Source organism: Channa argus, chromosome 11, assembly GCF_033026475.1.
Source record: "Channa argus isolate prfri chromosome 11, Channa argus male v1.0, whole genome shotgun sequence".
Lineage (NCBI taxonomy): Eukaryota > Metazoa > Chordata > Actinopteri > Anabantiformes > Channidae > Channa > Channa argus.
Window position 1 is genome coordinate 22,857,164 of NC_090207.1, and position 16,912 is coordinate 22,874,075.

General features: G+C 42.4%; 1 protein-coding gene across 5 annotated transcripts in view; it reads left to right on the forward strand.

The window, feature by feature from the left end:
• Window positions 1-16,912, forward strand: part of tet3 (tet methylcytosine dioxygenase 3) — a 31,062-nt gene that overhangs the window by 4,127 nt on the left and 10,023 nt on the right. Inside the window, exons 1-3 of one of the 5 annotated variants that reach the window (XM_067520897.1) lie at window positions 2,361-2,524; window positions 10,604-13,535; window positions 15,759-15,849. In XM_067520897.1, coding sequence (XP_067376998.1) covers window positions 2,501-2,524; window positions 10,604-13,535; window positions 15,759-15,849 — 3,047 coding nt within the window. In that variant the 5' untranslated portion in view covers window positions 2,361-2,500. Of the gene's footprint in view, window positions 1-2,360; window positions 2,525-3,813; window positions 4,387-5,682; window positions 6,050-6,916; window positions 7,378-10,603; window positions 13,536-15,758; window positions 15,850-16,912 lie in introns of those variants that run through there. The other 4 variants (XM_067520898.1, XM_067520899.1, XM_067520896.1 and 1 more) reach the window with 4 other exon arrangements.

Genomic DNA, 16,912 nt, shown 5'->3' on the forward strand with positions numbered 1-16,912 from the left:
GAATCCCACTTCCACCAGATGCTGCCATGTTTTACGTAATGCAGTGCCACAGCTGTTGGCGTTTTCATCACATGCTATCGAAACACACATAAAAATATTGTTTTACTGATGCATGTGACTTCAGTATGGGATAATAACACCAAAAAGGTAGAGGAGTTGAGTGAATATAATGTAAAACAATGCAGATACCTAGCAACAAATGCATACATGCCATATAGTCATTACTCAACAGGCTCAAATTAAAATAATAAAACATAATCAAGTCATAATTGTGTAGGAACCTTCCCTTCTTGTGAATGATTTAAAACAAATCTGAATGATTCAGTTAATGCAAGGCACTGCATTGGCTTCATGGCGCACAGTGAAGTTTTTTCTGTTTTGCCACAGTCGAGTACTGGCCCTTTAAGCCCAGCTACGCCTGACTTGAACATATGGGAAGCTAATCTTAGCCCAGGTCCTGAGAGAGACAAGGCTGGCAACCAGCCACCGAGCAGGACTCTGGCTCTCTCTACTTTTCTGTTTCAAGCCTAAACAATTTATTTTATAAATCCCAAAAACAATTTGCTGTGGTGTTAATAACAACTATGCTCTGTGAATAATTATATCATTGTCCACTCAGGTTCGAATGGTAAGCTTTTTTTCATGACTTGGCACATATTACACTGGCAGGTAGTAGTACACAGTGTTCTTTTGTTACTTGAACCCTTTAAACTCACTCAGTTCTCATCCACTTCTTTCAATAAGTCATCCATTCTCAATGCTTCAGAACCCAAATTTTCAAACATATTCTGTACATGATTACATTTCAGTCTTTCCTTTCATGTCCCAAACCTTAGGTACAAAGAACTGCCTCTTAAAAACAGCATCTCCCCTCCTCTTCCTCTTCCTCTTCATTAATTTCTAGCGTCTCCACCCTGTCTTTAACCCCCCCACCCATCACCACCTTTCCATTTTTTGCCTCCTTCTTCACTTACCACTCCTCCCTCCCTTAACACTCCTCCCTTTCTCTTTGTGAGGAGTAGTAAGGGGTGGGGATTGAAAGGGGGAGGGCCTTCGCCAGCTGGACCCTTCGTGCTGACTTGCACGTGCCGAATGTCAGGAGATATGACTCAGAGTTGGTTACCCTACACTTGTTACTACAATCCACGCCCAAACACATTACAGTCCGTTCTGTCTAAGAGCAGGGTCAGAGGTTGAAGGTGAGGGGGAATATGCAAGTAAAAAAAAAAAACATTATGAAAATTTCCTTGCAATCAAATAATATGCTAATAGTCTGCAACTCATTATATACGCAGACAGATGGAAAGATACAATACTCAGATGCAGTGCACATACTGTCCACATGTTATTATGCATCCTGTTTTATCAACTCCTGTACAGTGGAGTCACTATCAGTGCTTTTAATCTCTACATCTTATTCATGCCATTGAATTATTGAAAACAAAAGACTGACTGTTTGTTTCATAAAAAGGCCAAACCACACTAAATATAATAAAGTAATCACATTAACAGATTTCAGCAAGATATTTAAATAATTTGTTCATCCAGGCTGAAACTCTGTGTTGCTTCTACTCTGTTAAATCTAATGTGCTTGTATGCAGCCCTCTAGCCTCTTGTTCCGCCCATCTATAAACCCACTGACCCTCAATAAATCATCCACTACTGTATGCATACTAGCATGTATGAGCATGTATGTGGAGAAATATAATTTTTGCTGGAGCCTTTGCTGGAGCCTTTGCTGGAGCCTTTGCTGTCTTGAAAAAATTATGTGCATGACAGTTGGGGGTGAGATGACAACAGAAAGAAACAATAAAGAGACAGAGTGAAAAGAGAGCGAGAGGGGAAAAATGACATGGGGGTAGTAGTGGCAGTAGTGGTGGAGGGAGGTGGAGTCAGCTGACAGGAAGAGATGGGAGGAGGGGAAAAGCCCCCCATGCATGTCATGACCGTGATGCTCATGTGAGTTGTTTAGCGGCTGCTAGATAAACCATTGGCACTTTAGAGTGCACACTAAAAAGTGACGAAGGTGTAAAGAAGTGACATCACAAAGATTCTCAGAAGTACAGTTTTCCTATTGAGCCCTTGAACAATTTGTTCTTTTTGGGTATTTGTGTGTTTCACACACACACACATAGACCTCCCACTACCGGTGTACTGGTAAAATTTAAAAAGCCTGTTTTAGCGTGTAAAGGTTTTTATGTCAGGACTTTGTTGAGAAGAAAAGACAAAGATGACTCAGGCTTAGTCATATGTAAGTCAACCCAACACACACTGCTGAGGATTGACTTTTGTTGTCAGTCATCACTCCTACAACCAAGACCTTTCCTCTGAGCTGCTGAGAAACAGTGAGCAAGAGACAGAGAAGTGAGAGAGATGGAGTGAAAGAAAGAGAGAGATGAGGGCGTGAAACAACTCATTTGGATGATAATCTGACTACATTGTGAGAAGAAGTGATTGATGTGAAAATTGAATTCTCTGTTATACCATCCTTTCTTTCTCCATGCCGGGTTACAGCAGATTTACCGTAAGTGTCATGTTTTCCATTTTGTTTTCACTAAAAGTTGTGGTGCTTGGATTGTTTTTGTAATTTCCATTGTCTTGAGGTGCCAGTATCAAGTGGAGTGAGAACAGTTGAGTTAGAATTTAACCAGACTGCAATACCTTCCAGTTATAATGTAACCTGTCATGTTGTTTTGATGAGTATCTGAGTAACCAGTTATGTTCCGGAGGTCATTTGAGAACAGCTCTCTTAAGAAAACCTGAATGCTTCAGCTTTAGTGTGCGATTTAATCACAGAGAGACATTCTTTATATATCATTTCCTTTCATTGCTGCTTATCCAAAATCCGATTTTGTGTCAGAGATAGCCAAGCATGACTGTGGTAACCACCGCAAATGTTGAGCAATGTTTTACGTGAAATGACACCTGTTCCTTGCTGGTTTTGACTCATCAGTCAACATATATTACAGTAGTCTCAGAGTAATTTAGTTTGGTGTACAGTACAATACAGTAAACAATTTGATATATAATCTGTTTACAAGTTGTTACTTAACATCTGCCTGCTGTGGGAAACTTTCTTCTTATTTTTATTTGGATGTTTTGGTTGGTTCATACTTCTTTGTTTTACTCATCTTCTGTACTCTACAACCTCCGACTTCATGTTTTCCCTTCTTATTCAGGTCGCAAGTTCAGTGTATGTTTCTGTTCTGTTTTCTAGATGTTCATACTGTTCAACTGTGAAAGTGCTATAGCCACGTTATGTCATTGATTTAAAGCTCTTATATTAGATGTAGTTGAGATGACTACATCCCCCTCAATGTGAGGGGCTCTCTTTTAGCTGAATGCCCATGTTAACTTAAATAAAAACTTCTAAAAAGATTGCCTTCCACTGAAAGGACTGACTTTTCTGATAGCAACACGGCAAGAAAATAAAGCAGAAGTGTTTAGTGTTCGGCAGGTCTTTACAATATGGAGTGTATTTCAATGGGGTTATGCTGAGTCTTGAGCTAGACATGCTGTGTCATCGCAGCTGGGGGAGCGAGTGAGGATAAGTCAACTGGGCACGTCTGTTGGTGTGTGGTGTTGGCGATAATAGATAATGGGCCTGTGTGAGATGATACATTCTCCCACCCAGTGGTGGAGGCAAGCGTCCTGATGGGAGACTCTGTTTATGATGATGATGGTGCAGCTACGTCATTGCCACATGTGTTTCCTACCTCTCTTGCTCACTGCTTTCGCTCTCGCTCATTGGCACTGCCGGTCATGTGACCTAATGCTCTACTTCTCTCCTTCCCTTAGACAGCTTAGGCTGCGCTGTGTTTCTCTTTAGGATGGACGCTCATCTGTGTGTGTGTGTATATATATATGCATATGGCAACAGAGAGACTGGCAGTGTAAAATTTACAGGGCCAAAGTGCGAGTGCATAAGAAAGTGTTGGAACGGTAATGCAATAATCTGTGCTAGAAGGAGAAAAGGCTCAGGAAACAAAACAGAGAAGCATATCGAGAGGGAGGCAGAGGCTGACCGAGAAAGCCAGAGAAGATGAGAAATCAAGAGAGACCAAGGGAAACAGGGAAAGCCAAAAAAGAAGAAGGGAAAGACTACTGAATTTAATCCAGCCATAGCGCAGTGTAGTCACCACAATGCTCAGTAATATAAGAGAAAGATATTACGCAGGACCTGACAGCGAACTGCATGGGAGAGAGAATCATGTTTTCCCCAGCACCCTCCCTTCTTTGGGTTAAATCTGCTCCAAAACTCCAGCAATGTTGGAGACAAGAGAGGGGACACCACAAGTCTGTTCCGCCAGAAGGTGGGCGAGAGGAAACCGGCCATCATGACATCGTTGATGATGAAAACGGCAGTGACGCCAATGCAGAACAATGGTGAGGAGAGTAAACAAGAGAACCTTATCGTAAGCTGGTTGACAGGCGAGAACAGAAGCTTTGCAACTTCGGCACATACGATGGGTTGATAACTTTGTGGTTGCTTTCTTCATTTGGCAGCAGTCTGCCGATCTTCTTTCTATTCGGCCCAATTCCTCTTCATCATCCTTCCCATTACAGAATCAATTACATGAGTAACTGAACAACTCTGTTTTCTCTACCTCCCTTTTGTCATTTTCCCTCTTCTCAGCATCTTCCTTCATTCCCTTTTTTTCATCCTGCTGCTCTTGTTTGCTGATGTCGAAGTGTCATCCGCTGTTCCCTCTCCATTGCCTAGTGTAGCTTTCTTGCTCTTATACCTGTATTGTAATTATATCGCCATCTAAAGATTTCTGAGGGAGCATTGCTTGATAATTGATATTTAAGTGGCCCCAATCTAGTTTTGTTTAGAAACCTTTAACCTCCAATATAGCCTTTGGATGTTGGAGTAAGGACCAGCAAGATCGCTAGCAAGCCAGCTCTGATTCATTTACCAATTGTGCGCTCTCCTTTGCATGCAACTTTGCTAGAGGTTTTACTATCCACTGGTGTAATATTAAAGCTTTTTGTTTTAAGCAAGGAATGGCCAACCGCTGTGATTGCTTATGAGGAAGAAAATGGAAAATGAAGAAGCATTATCGGTGGCTTCCCCTTTGGCCCAGGGCTGAGCTGACTGTAGACGCCAAATTTGCAAACATGAAAAAAACCTTCGTAATGTAAGGCAGAAAACATGAAAAGCAAACAATAGAACGATGCGTCTCTTTTGGTCCTTTTTTCTTTATCCTGGTGAAGCTGTTCTGAGTTGAGATTGTGCATATTCGCTGGGCGTCGGGGACTTGCCTCTGCACTAAAAAGCAGTATTTGGCAATACTGGCCTTTTGTAGATAAACAAAACACACAACATAGCTTTATATGTAATATCATCGAATGCAATAGAGCAAGTACTGTGGTAAAAGGGCACGATAGAGGCAGAAGGAGGCTTTCTGATTGGTAAAAGCTGTGCTGCATTGTGCTGTTTCCTAGGCTGCTGCTGCTAGTGACTATCCCTCACAGCTCTCTCTGTTTCAGCTCACTGCACACTCCTCCATTCCACCGTACGTGCCCGCTGTGGCTCAGATAATGGCCTCTCACTCTGCACATACTGAAGAGAGAGAGGAGAGGAGATGGAGGGAGAGGCTGCATGAGAGGGAGGGGAATGAAAGGAGGGAGGGAGAGAGAGGGGAAGGTGGGGGCTGTGAAGAGAAGCCGACTGCATGTGTAGCCAAGAGAAAGAAAGAGGATATTGAAAAAGGGAAGGGAGGAGCAGACAGAGATAATGAGAAAGGAAAAAGGAGAGAACAGAAAGCGTCAGCCATAAGAAGAGGAAAGAGAATGAGTAACGTGTGTGCTGTGCTGGGGGGAGGTGTGTTGTGTGTTTGTGGCTGGCTGTGTGTGCATGTGTGAATGAGTGTATGTGTATTTCTGTGCTCGCGCTGCACACACTGGAAAAAATAAAGAAGGAATACAACCCAAGTCAGATAGCTTGTGGGCTGCTGTGCCGGCAAGCAAGTCTCATGCTCCTCTCTGTGCCCTCTTCTGCTTTCTGCTCTCCCACCGGCAGCTCTGTCTGGACGTCTAGAACCATGTAAGTAAGCGTTGCTGGTCCTTGAGGCTTTCAGCCGGCTTCATATTGTCAAGGTCTGTGCTTCTGTGCTTAATGTTCCTGCTCCGCACGGCAGCAAAGGAAGGGGTGGGGGAAGAAGGAGGGGGACAAGAAGGAGGTTGGGGGGTGTTGTGTATCTAGGATTTAAGTTCAGCTGTCTACTCACAAGCTGGACTTAACCCCCTCACCACCACTAGTATCTTTACACACTGTCTCGTCTCTCTAGTTGTTGTTTCTTTATTTTATTTTATTTTATTTTTTTTGCAGTGTCAGGGTTAAATAGCACTTGTTTTGTTGTACAGTGTTATCTTGTTAAAAGGGCTCCCACACTCAAGTGACAGGTCTACCTGGTTTTGCAAGATCTAATCCAGTTAGACATGTTGATGCTTCTGGAGGCACGTAAGGATGTGTGTCAAGCTTCTACAAATGATTGTGTCTGTTTGTATGTGAAACAGAGTGACATGGTTAGAGAGAAGACACATACAGACTTCACGAAAGAGAGTAGGCTCTATCATGGTGTAAATATTTGTCAAAGCACGTGGTCTGTACAGTCCAAAGCACTCAGACAGGCAGTGTAAAGCCCTCCAGATGTCATCCTGGACCAGGATATATTTAAGAAAAAAAAGACAAGATTAATAAAAGCTTTCATGAGGACTATAATTGTGTGTCTACGCTAGTAAAGTCCATTTGTTGTAAATGTTCAGTTTCCTGTGCTTTAGACCCATGTGGCTTTTTTGTGTGGCAGTGTTTTGTATATGTAACTCTGAGAAAAGAGGAAAACTGTCTAAATGTGACTGACAGTGCGTGATTGTGGGATGTTAGGTTGTGCAGTGTTGCAGTCACTCTGTTTCAACACACTGCAGTTCTCATAACTGCTGCACACAGCTACTACCCCCCCTCCTTCCTCTTTCCCGTCTGATGCCACTGATAGTGTAGACATGGGGCCTCTCACGTATTGCATGCCGGCTGTTCACTGCCACCCCGATCCCCCCTAGAACCCCACACCATGTCTTACCAATACCAACACCGCCCCCCGGGACCTCCACCAGACACCCGGTGCAGAAGGTGGATTGAAAGACTTGAGCACAATGCCTGTCCAGTAATTAGCTACTTCAAAGACTAATTTCAATAATATTCAAATGATGGGGAAGCTGGACGTCAGGCTCACTTCTACTGTCATACACTGACGGATCTACATACAGAACATACCTTCTTTTGTTTTTTAAGGCGGAGATGATAGAATATTGGATTGTTCTGTCTGACTAGGAAACTGGTTCATGTTGAAATGTAAGACCATCAGCTGGCTTGAGGTTAGTTTGTGTGTATGTGTAAGGAATAATTTATATCTCCATCACATTATTGCAATTCAGTTTTTATTGTGTCTTCTGGCAGGGAAGACTTGTGTTTGTAACAGGAATTTTGATTCATGGAAGTGTCCTTTTCAGTTGAGGCTACCATACAATGCATAAACTAGGTGCCTGTTTAGGTTATTTTGTCTGTTTATTGTAAACACACAAGTAGGAGGTTACTAATATTGTGCTGGTGTGGGGCTAACATTTGCATAGTAAGTCTGATGTTATTTTCCTCTCATAAGAGCAATTACACACAGTGAAATACAGTGTTCAGCCACAACACGAACTCTGTCAATGATTTCCCAGCCTGCCCTTGGATTATCTTTGTTTACTGTTCCTCTCTAGACTCATTTAATTATAATGTATGAGGATCAAACCTGAGCTGAATACTGTTAGTGAGTAACAGCTTTGGTTTCAAGTAAATTTGAGCACCTTATTTGACTTTACTGAATTTGTAGCAACATTAGTTTTTAACTCTTCATACAGTTTTAGGCACTATTGTGACCAAACTCATCCCCTGATGTTTCAAGAAGACCAAAGTTAGCATTATTCTTTCATATATAATATGTAATATATATTTATTTGAACTTCACACAGGGGCAGGTGGTGGGTTTCAGTATAACAAGTAATGTGGTAACTGTTCTAGTTTTGAATTTGAGAGGAAGTGAGATACATGTATGTGACAGCAGTGATCATCTTGTGATTAGTGTTACCAAATGTGTGAGCTCTTGTACACAACTAAAAAGCTTATAGTAAATAAGTATTGTATCATTCTGTTTAAAAGATAAGGAACCCATCATTTATTTGTGACTGTTGACCAGCAGGTTTTCCATGACCTTTTCTGCTTTTTCAGCAAAAAGCCGGAGGAGTTTTACATCGTTAGGAGTCCAGATAATATTACCTGGGGGAGCTCTGGAAAAGCAGGTTGACCATGGCCACAACCTCCATAGTGTAAACAACAAGATGATATAATCTGAACTGAAGGTTCCTCCAGGTTCAGGTCATCTGAAGGCATTTATCAGCCAGAAGAAGAGAGATAATTTAATAATAATATTGATGTCAGAGAGAAGTTTGAAAGCATTATGGAATATTTACACCTGAAACTAAAGCCAGGGAGAGCAAGTTGAAAATTGGTGAAGTTGCCATTTAAGTCCTCATAACTGCTTAACATAAGGTATGTAAGAGGGCCATGTTATACCCTCCAATAATATACTATATGTCCACATCTATCTCTAAAATCAGGTGGTCTAAATAGACACTTATCCTACCTGCCTTCTCTAAGCAGCTTTACTCCCACCACCTTTCGATACTCCTTTTCTACTAGTATTTTAGCATGGTTATCTTAATAGGTTTTCATGTTCCCCAGATGCTGTTTATCTAAAGCCCCTTTCAGACATGCACTGGAATCCTGACATTCTCCTGACTTTGTCCAGAGGGGGTGTTTGTATGAACGCAAATGTCAGGATGAGACGCTGCCAACATTATTCTGACTTCTTTGAAAAGTGTTGAGCGAATGGTTGTGTTGATGATGTTTTTATCACTTGAATGCTGCTGTAGTCAATTGATTGAACCTTATTTATTAGAAGCGTAGCTCTTATCTGCTGTAAACAAAACACTGTTTCCCAAAGATTAAGTTTTCTATCACGTTGTTCCTCCTGTGCATGCTGATCGTGCGCTGAACTCAAGTGGCTTTTTACACGTGTGGATGCTTCTCACTTGGGTGATCTCCTGATGTGGGTTGCATCTGAAAGGCCACTCCTGACAACATCCAAGGCTGAAATCTCATTGCATTATCCAGAGTTCGTATGTGTAAAAGGCTTTAATCTCTGCTGAAGGGTTTCCTCAAGTCATGCACAAACAAGACTTCCCTTTACTTGTTTTAACAAAGATTTTCAGTTTTTGCAGCTCAACACTTGGTCAGCAGTTCTCTCATTTACATCTTATGACTGTGCTTTTATCAAATAGGGCATGCTCCTTTTTTAGTGGGCTTAGATGTGGTGTGGTCTAACAGGCAACATGTCTTAAGCATGACAAATCGGTTGCTTGGTAGACAAGTCAGTATTGCCATTTTTAGTCATGTTTTGGATTAAATGTTCTTGGATCTGCAAACATCAATTCAGTAGGAACAATGATAACAATAAGAATAGATATTATACAAAGTATATAACAAAGTATCTAAATTTCAAGCTGTAGTACTTGCAAATCATGCTCATGCTGTAATAAGATGCAATATATGTGTCTGTCAATGTAATAATATCTCATTAATTGTTTCACTTGTCAAGTATAGAATCTTACAAGGGTACAATCAATCATTTTTTCCTTTTGATATTTTCTTCTCTATATAAAAACTAGTTTTGTGGCTTTTAATAAATTATTATTTTTTTAAAATTAACTATTTGTACCTCACAATAAATTGTATATTGTATTTTGTTGGAAGTTTGCAGTGTGCATATAACATCCCAGCTCTGCCACACACAGATTCTCCTAATACAGTGAGTTCATGTTTTACATCCAGCTATCTGCTTTGCATAGACCAACTGATCTGTCCATTTTTAAACAACAGTGAAACTATGTCACACGACCTGTGACTTGCTTGACAAAAACAGCCTACTTGGAAAACCATTCACTGAAACAATAGTTGATAAGTCTTTCTTAACCCAAATGAACTGACCCCACACCACTGTTTGAGAGGCAGGAAGGAAACCTTGGATAAAAGTTGAGAAGAAGGAATTGGAGTCTAATATTACTTTGACTGCTGATACTTTCAGATACTTTTTAAAATACAGATGTTTTTATTTATTTAGTGATTATTAAATATACTCCATGGTGGTGATTAGCACTGACACCTCCCAGATAGAAGGTCCCTGGTTGAAATCTACCTGCCAGCTGCAGCCTTTCTGTGTGGAGTCTGTATGTTCCTCTTTTGCTTCTCCGGTTACTCCAGTTTCCTCGTGTGTTATGTTATTTGGTGACTCTAAATTGCCTGTAGTTGTGAATGTGAGTGTCAGTGGTTGTTTTTCTGTGTATGTCTTTCTGTTATTACAGGTAGAATTAGCTTTCATTGGTTTGAGCTAAACTAAAAAATACCTGATAAACTAACAGCCGAATGCATTGCATACTGTTTTTTTGCACATGTCGTAGTCCTAGATTTAATATCTTCCTATTATCTCACTCTGTCTTTCAGACTATTCGCAAAGTCACTTTGGTGGATGGCCCCAGAAGTGGAGGCCAGATGGAAATTGGGTCACATGACTGCCTCCAGGAAGGCGCACTGAGCCTGGAACTGGCCAATGGGGTGAAACGCTACCCTAATAATGATGAGGCATCTATGGAAAATGAGCAGCAGAGGACAGGAAGTGTGCCTCCAAGGCAGTGCTGGGTGGCAGGACATGGCAAGGTCAATGACACCCAACAGCAGCAACAATGTTGGAACAGTAGTGGTGGAACAACCCCTAGTGAACCTGTACACCAAGCAGACATGGAGGATGCCCACAATCTGGTGGCTTTTTCTGCTATTGCTGGCTCCTTGCCTCCTTCTTCGTCGTCTTCCTGTCCCCTCGTGCAGCCCAACACAGCTCAGCTGTATGAGAAGTTTAACAAGGAGATGGGTGCTGAGGGAGCTCAGTCCAGACTCTCTGTAGGGGCTCCTGAGGAAAGCTGCCAACCTTCAGAAGACCTGAACACCCTTCAGACAGCACTGAGCCAAGCCAAACATGGACACAAGCCCCCTAACTGCAACTGTGATGGGCCCGAGTGTCCAGACTACCTTGAGTGGTTGGAGAAGAAGATTAAGTTGACAGCCAATGAGGGTCAAGGATCCCAAAAGATCTCTGATACACCCCCACACTTACAGCCTCACCTACAGCAACCCCATCTGCGCCCTCAGCCCTACCCCCAGGTAAATGGTGGCCACTGTCTGACTACTTCATACTCCCAGAAACAACAGGTGACTCAGTGCCCTCGACCGGAGCACATGCCCAGCTCCAAACCTCCAATTCCATGTTCTCCCCAGGTTCTTTCAATCGCCAAGGAAAAGAACATCAGTCTTCAGACAGCTATTGCCATAGAAGCCCTGACACAGTTATCTGGTACTAGTCCACAAGCTACTGGCTCTCCAGCTCAAACCCCCTACAACAGTAACCTCCAACACCACCAACATAGCCAGAACCTCCCACCTCAGTGCCCCAATGGCTCTAGTTTAATCCCATCCTCTCCTGGCATACAATCATCTTCATCACGTTCTCAGTCCGTCCCTCCAGGACTTCACACCAGCCAGCAAACCCCAGTGTCCTGTGAGCACCACAGGCCACAGTCCCAGGGCCAGCCACCCCATGCTACCCCTCTCCCATCCTCTACCTCTCCCTTCCCAGGTCAGGGAAAACCTCTAGGCTTTAGCCCTAATCCACAGCAATGGCAGCAGGGCTCAGGCAGAGGCTCTGAACAGAGGAACCCATGGAAAACCCATGAGTCTCACTTTGCTGCTGCACCTCACAGTAGCTCAGACCCAATGTCAGAGCTTAAACAACTGCTGGGTGACTCCAGTATCAAATTCAGCACTTCTCCATTCAAGCATCCAGTCACACAGAATCTCAGCTTGAACCAGAATGGATGTATCCAAATCCAGGATAACCCAGCACTGGCCAGAATAAAGCAAGAGCCGGACTCCGGTGAGCACTACCATCACACTGCCTCCATGGGACATTATGGCATAGCTAATGGTCAGCAGCAGGGTCAGCACTACCCTAGTACTCCCCTGTCTCCTAGCCAAGCAACCATCAGCCACTCCACTCAGGCAGCTCTGCAACAGCACCTTCACTACAAGAGGACTCTCTTCTCTAACCACTCCCCTGGCTTTGGATCTCCAGGCCCTCGTGCACCTCTTGCTTGTCAAAACTTGAAAAAGTGGGTACCACAGATGGAGGCAGAAGGTTTACCACACCTGGCCATCAAACAGGAACCCAAGAAGAAAAAAAGCAGCCAGGGATCTCCTGTCATATCAACTGTGAGTGGGATGCTTATACACTCTCCCCTGCCCAAACCTAAACAGATAATCATCAAGAAACATAAGCAAAAAGCCACCATGCCAACCTTCCTGCCTCAGAGTCAAATTACCATACAAAAACCACCAGTCCTCATGATGAACAGAGCCTTGGCCATGACCAGCCTGCAACTAGGTTCTCTCCCCTCTCTGCCCCTCCACAGTAACTCCACTCAGGCTGCTGCTGCAGGCCTCCCTGCCCCAGCCCTATCTCAGGTATTCATTTCCAACTCTTTAATTACTCCCTCTTCCAATGTTCTTGCTTTGTCAGAGAACACTCCAGCCCTCTTGGGCCCTCTGCCCCCACCTGAGGCTCCCGTAGCCCATGCAAAATCTGAAGGAGTAGGCAGTGTGACCTACGGCAACACCAGCACCACTACATCTCGGACCTCCACGTCTCAATCCAGCACCTCACATTTACCCAGTCTCCTCAACATAGACCCGAAGTATGAAGAATTGATCCGCCAGTTTGAGGCTGAATTTGGGGACTCAGCTCCAGATGTAACTGGCAGCCAGCCTATGGAGGAGACAGCTACAGCCCCTAAGCAGGTGAACAAGTCTCAGACCAGTCCTCAGGACCTCAGTCCCACAATATCCTCCACCTCCCAGTCGGCTCCCATAATTCAGACCACTCAAGTTAACTCTACAGCATGTGTAAATAATCAGAGGATGGAAGTCACCAAGGACTCTGAAACTGAAAGTGAAGCAACTTTGAACCAGTCAAATACAGAAAGTCCTATGGAGGAGCAACAGGAGCTGCGTCCTAATGTCTGTCTTAATCAGGAGGCCCCACTGGACAAGCAGCAGCAGCAGCCCTGTGTTTTAGAAGATACCTTCAGCATACCATGTTCCCCGCTACCCAAACGCATGAAGATTGAGGCATCGGGTGATATCGCAGTGCTGTCCACTACATGCTATTCTGAGGAATTCACCCCCACTAAGGACAGTTTGCCTTCTTCTCCATCTCTCAGAGGTTTCCTAGAGTCCCCAATGCGCTACCTGGATACCCCTACCAAGAGCTTGCTGGATACTCCTTCCAAGGACCTACAAGCAGAATTCCCCATCTGCACTTGTGTGGGTAAGTCACTGTCAGTCTATGCTAATGTGTATGCAGAACAGGAAATTGCTGTCCATTCACAAACTGAATTAGCACATTTTAGGAACATATTCGACAATGTTTGAACACAAATCACACTGCACAACTTTACATATTAATCTCTGAATGGAGAAAAGAGTAAGATTTAAATAAATCTTTAAGTACAGTAAATCTGAATACTCAGTGTTAGAAAAGGCTTTTTTGTGCCTGATGGCACCAAGGGACCATGAACTTAATACAAAGAAAATTCTTGGGGAATATTTTCTAGACATGAGAGTATTAATGTTTTGCTCTACATATTAAGCTAAACATGAACCCAGAATGTCACTGTCCATTTTTTTTACTCTGTCTATTGATCTAATGTGCTCAATTCGTTTGTAAGAATGTGTGTGGCCACAACCATCCAGACTGTGACAGTGTGAGCCGGTGAAGGCAGCAGGCAGGAACAATAGCAATCTGGCAGAAGGAGCCTTTTGTGTGGGTTTAGGTCTGGCAGGCAAGCAGAACAGGGTCTTTGTTTGACAGAAAGAGGTTAAGTCCCATCGTTAGGGTAGCACCCTGCTCCAGTTATTTGTTTAGAGTAAAGGTGGTCTTACAGTGAAGTGTAAGGAAAATAGGTGCACTTATTGATTTGTGCCAGGTAGGTTAGATAAGTCTAATAAATTGTTATTTTAAAAAACATCCAGTCTTTTTCTATTCATTAAGTCATTGATTACTGATTTAGTAAATCAGAGTATTACTATATATGGTAGGTGACCATTCATTAACTTTCTGCAATAAGTGAATAATAAAATATTGAGAAGCTACAAAAAAATGTCCAGCATTTTTATGCAGTTACAATGTGTTCATTGTACGGCAATAAGGGTTTATAAATAGACAATTGGTAAATACTCTGTTTGCTTTCCCTAAACACTGAAGGGGTTGCACAACATGTAAGAGCAGCTACTGCAACACTGCTAGCTGTATCCTGTTGCTAAGTGTTATGACCAACAGAAAGTAAAGCTTGGTTACACACTGCTTCATCAAATCCCTGTGGCATAACACCACACTGGAATGACACTGCCTCCAAAACATAAATATGACTCCTCCACTTCCTGCCCTGAGCCACACCCTGGTGCCTCCCTGCAACAGGGGAATGTGACTTCACATTACCTCTGAACCAGAACCAGAATGTTTGTCTACATTTTAGGTAATGAGCCATTTGTGTAGAGCATCAAGTTATTCAGAGTGTCTGCTATACTAGAGGCAATACAGTAGACAGAAGGTGTCATCTATAGTGACTTGCAAACACACTCAAACACAACAGAAACACAGATGTGCAAATTGTCCATTTAGTGACATGGTTACTCCCTCCTAAAATTCACACATGCTCAGTCATTTATCCTCACCACACCCTTCGGTCACAGCCCAGTGTCTGTACATGGTAGGGGTATGTGCGTTTGTGGGAACTACATGTTGCAATCAGTTGCACATTCTCACGCTTCTCATTTGTGATTTGCCTTCGACAAAAAAAGAGGATGACTTTAAGTTTTTCTAAAAATGTTTTTGAACACATGAGTTGTGCCTTTGACCTTGGAAAAAACACAGCCTCACTCTTTCCTAAAGCGGTAAATATTTGTACTAGGCACTAGGCAAACTATCTGTTTGATTGATTTTAATATTGAGCCACAAGTTGGGTAATGTAATGTAGGCATAGCAGAATAAACTATTTAATGTAGATACATAGTTTCTAAAAAATTTGCTCTCATTGCTCCTTAAATTGAGAAGAAATTTTGGGTTTATCTACCAAGCCATAATATGACTGTGGCCATAGCCCCTACTGCTCTTTTCTATGTGTGTTTTTTTGCTTTGTTTAAATCGAGCAACAAATAACATGCTAGTAAAATTAGTCAAACTTTCCCTCAGTTCCTGTTTGATTATAAGATAAGGATGTTAAGAATGAATCAGAAAGTGGTATATGAGTAGTATTAATACTGATATTACCTATTAACATTAGAACAGCTAAAGTAAATAATATTTACTGTGCATAGACTTGTATGTCAAAAAGTAGCTATTATATGTAATACACCACTGGGAAAAAGTAAGTTATCATAGCAATACTTAATAAACTATTTATTGTTTTCATGAATAATATTTAAATGTATAATTTTCTAGTCTTTTAATGCCTATTTTAAGTCATTTCCTCACTGCACTATATTTTCCTAGAACAAATCCTGGAGAAAGATGAAGGGCCATACTACAATCACCTAGGATCTGGACCTACTATAACTTCCATACGAGATCTGATGGAGAAAAGGTGAAGCTTTGCCTCTATTTTGGTCTTGTCTTTCTTTTGGCCTTTTTTCTCTCCTTTTCCTGTTCTCTTTCTCCTACATATTTTTTTCTTTTCTTTGTCTTTCCCTCCTTTTTCTTTTTCTCTTTCTCTCTCTGTCAATACATTCCCTCCTCCTCCTCCTCCTCCTCCTCACATTTTATCCTTAGGGAATTGGTGACCCAAAATTCAGTAGGAGGAACATATCAGCATTATCAGCATTTCAGAGGCAGAGCAGGGGGCACAGGAGTACCAGTAGAAGAGGGAGGAAGAAGGATAGAAATCAATCTCAGAGAGAGAGACAGAGAAAGACCAAGACAAAAGAAAGGGAAGGAAGAAGAGAGAAAGTAGAATTTTAGTAGAAAGCATAACAGATTTCTATCTTTCAGCCTTCATCATTAACTGTACAGATTCAGCAAACCAGTCCCATAAGCAGTTGTTACTTTTTCTGCAGTGCTTTAGAAACAATTCTTAAAAAGAAGACAAATGTTGGTGTCTGGTTTTTAATAAGACCGATGGAGAAGACAGGTTGAGTGGGGGATGTTAGGCGAGCGACCACTTTTATTGTTTGAGAGAAGACATAAGATGGTAAGACCCATAGTCCCTAGGTGACCTTTGATACTCCTGATCTCAGCAGGCCATCCACGTGGTGATGGAGCTTTCACTCCCCCAAAATGTCTCTGAGCCAGCTTAGGGTGATTTCTATTTAGCAGGAGCCCCTTGTGTTTGCTGTCACACCAAATCAACTCAGGGCTGAAGTTTTCACAATGGCAGGTATAATGAAGGAACCTGATGTGAGATGTGACAAGTTCTGATGACCTACCCCCACCCCAGCACAACCTCTGACCCCTTCTTATCTTTGCACACCTCCACACTCTGAGGCTTGCAGAAATGCAGTCTGACGGTCTTTACAATCCTAATGCTTGAGGTGTTCATAGACACATAAACATAAACACATAAAACAAATGAGCACAAAACGTGTACACAAATATAATCATTTATTGGACACCAACACCAGCAGTATCTTCAAGAGAGGACCTTGTGGCTG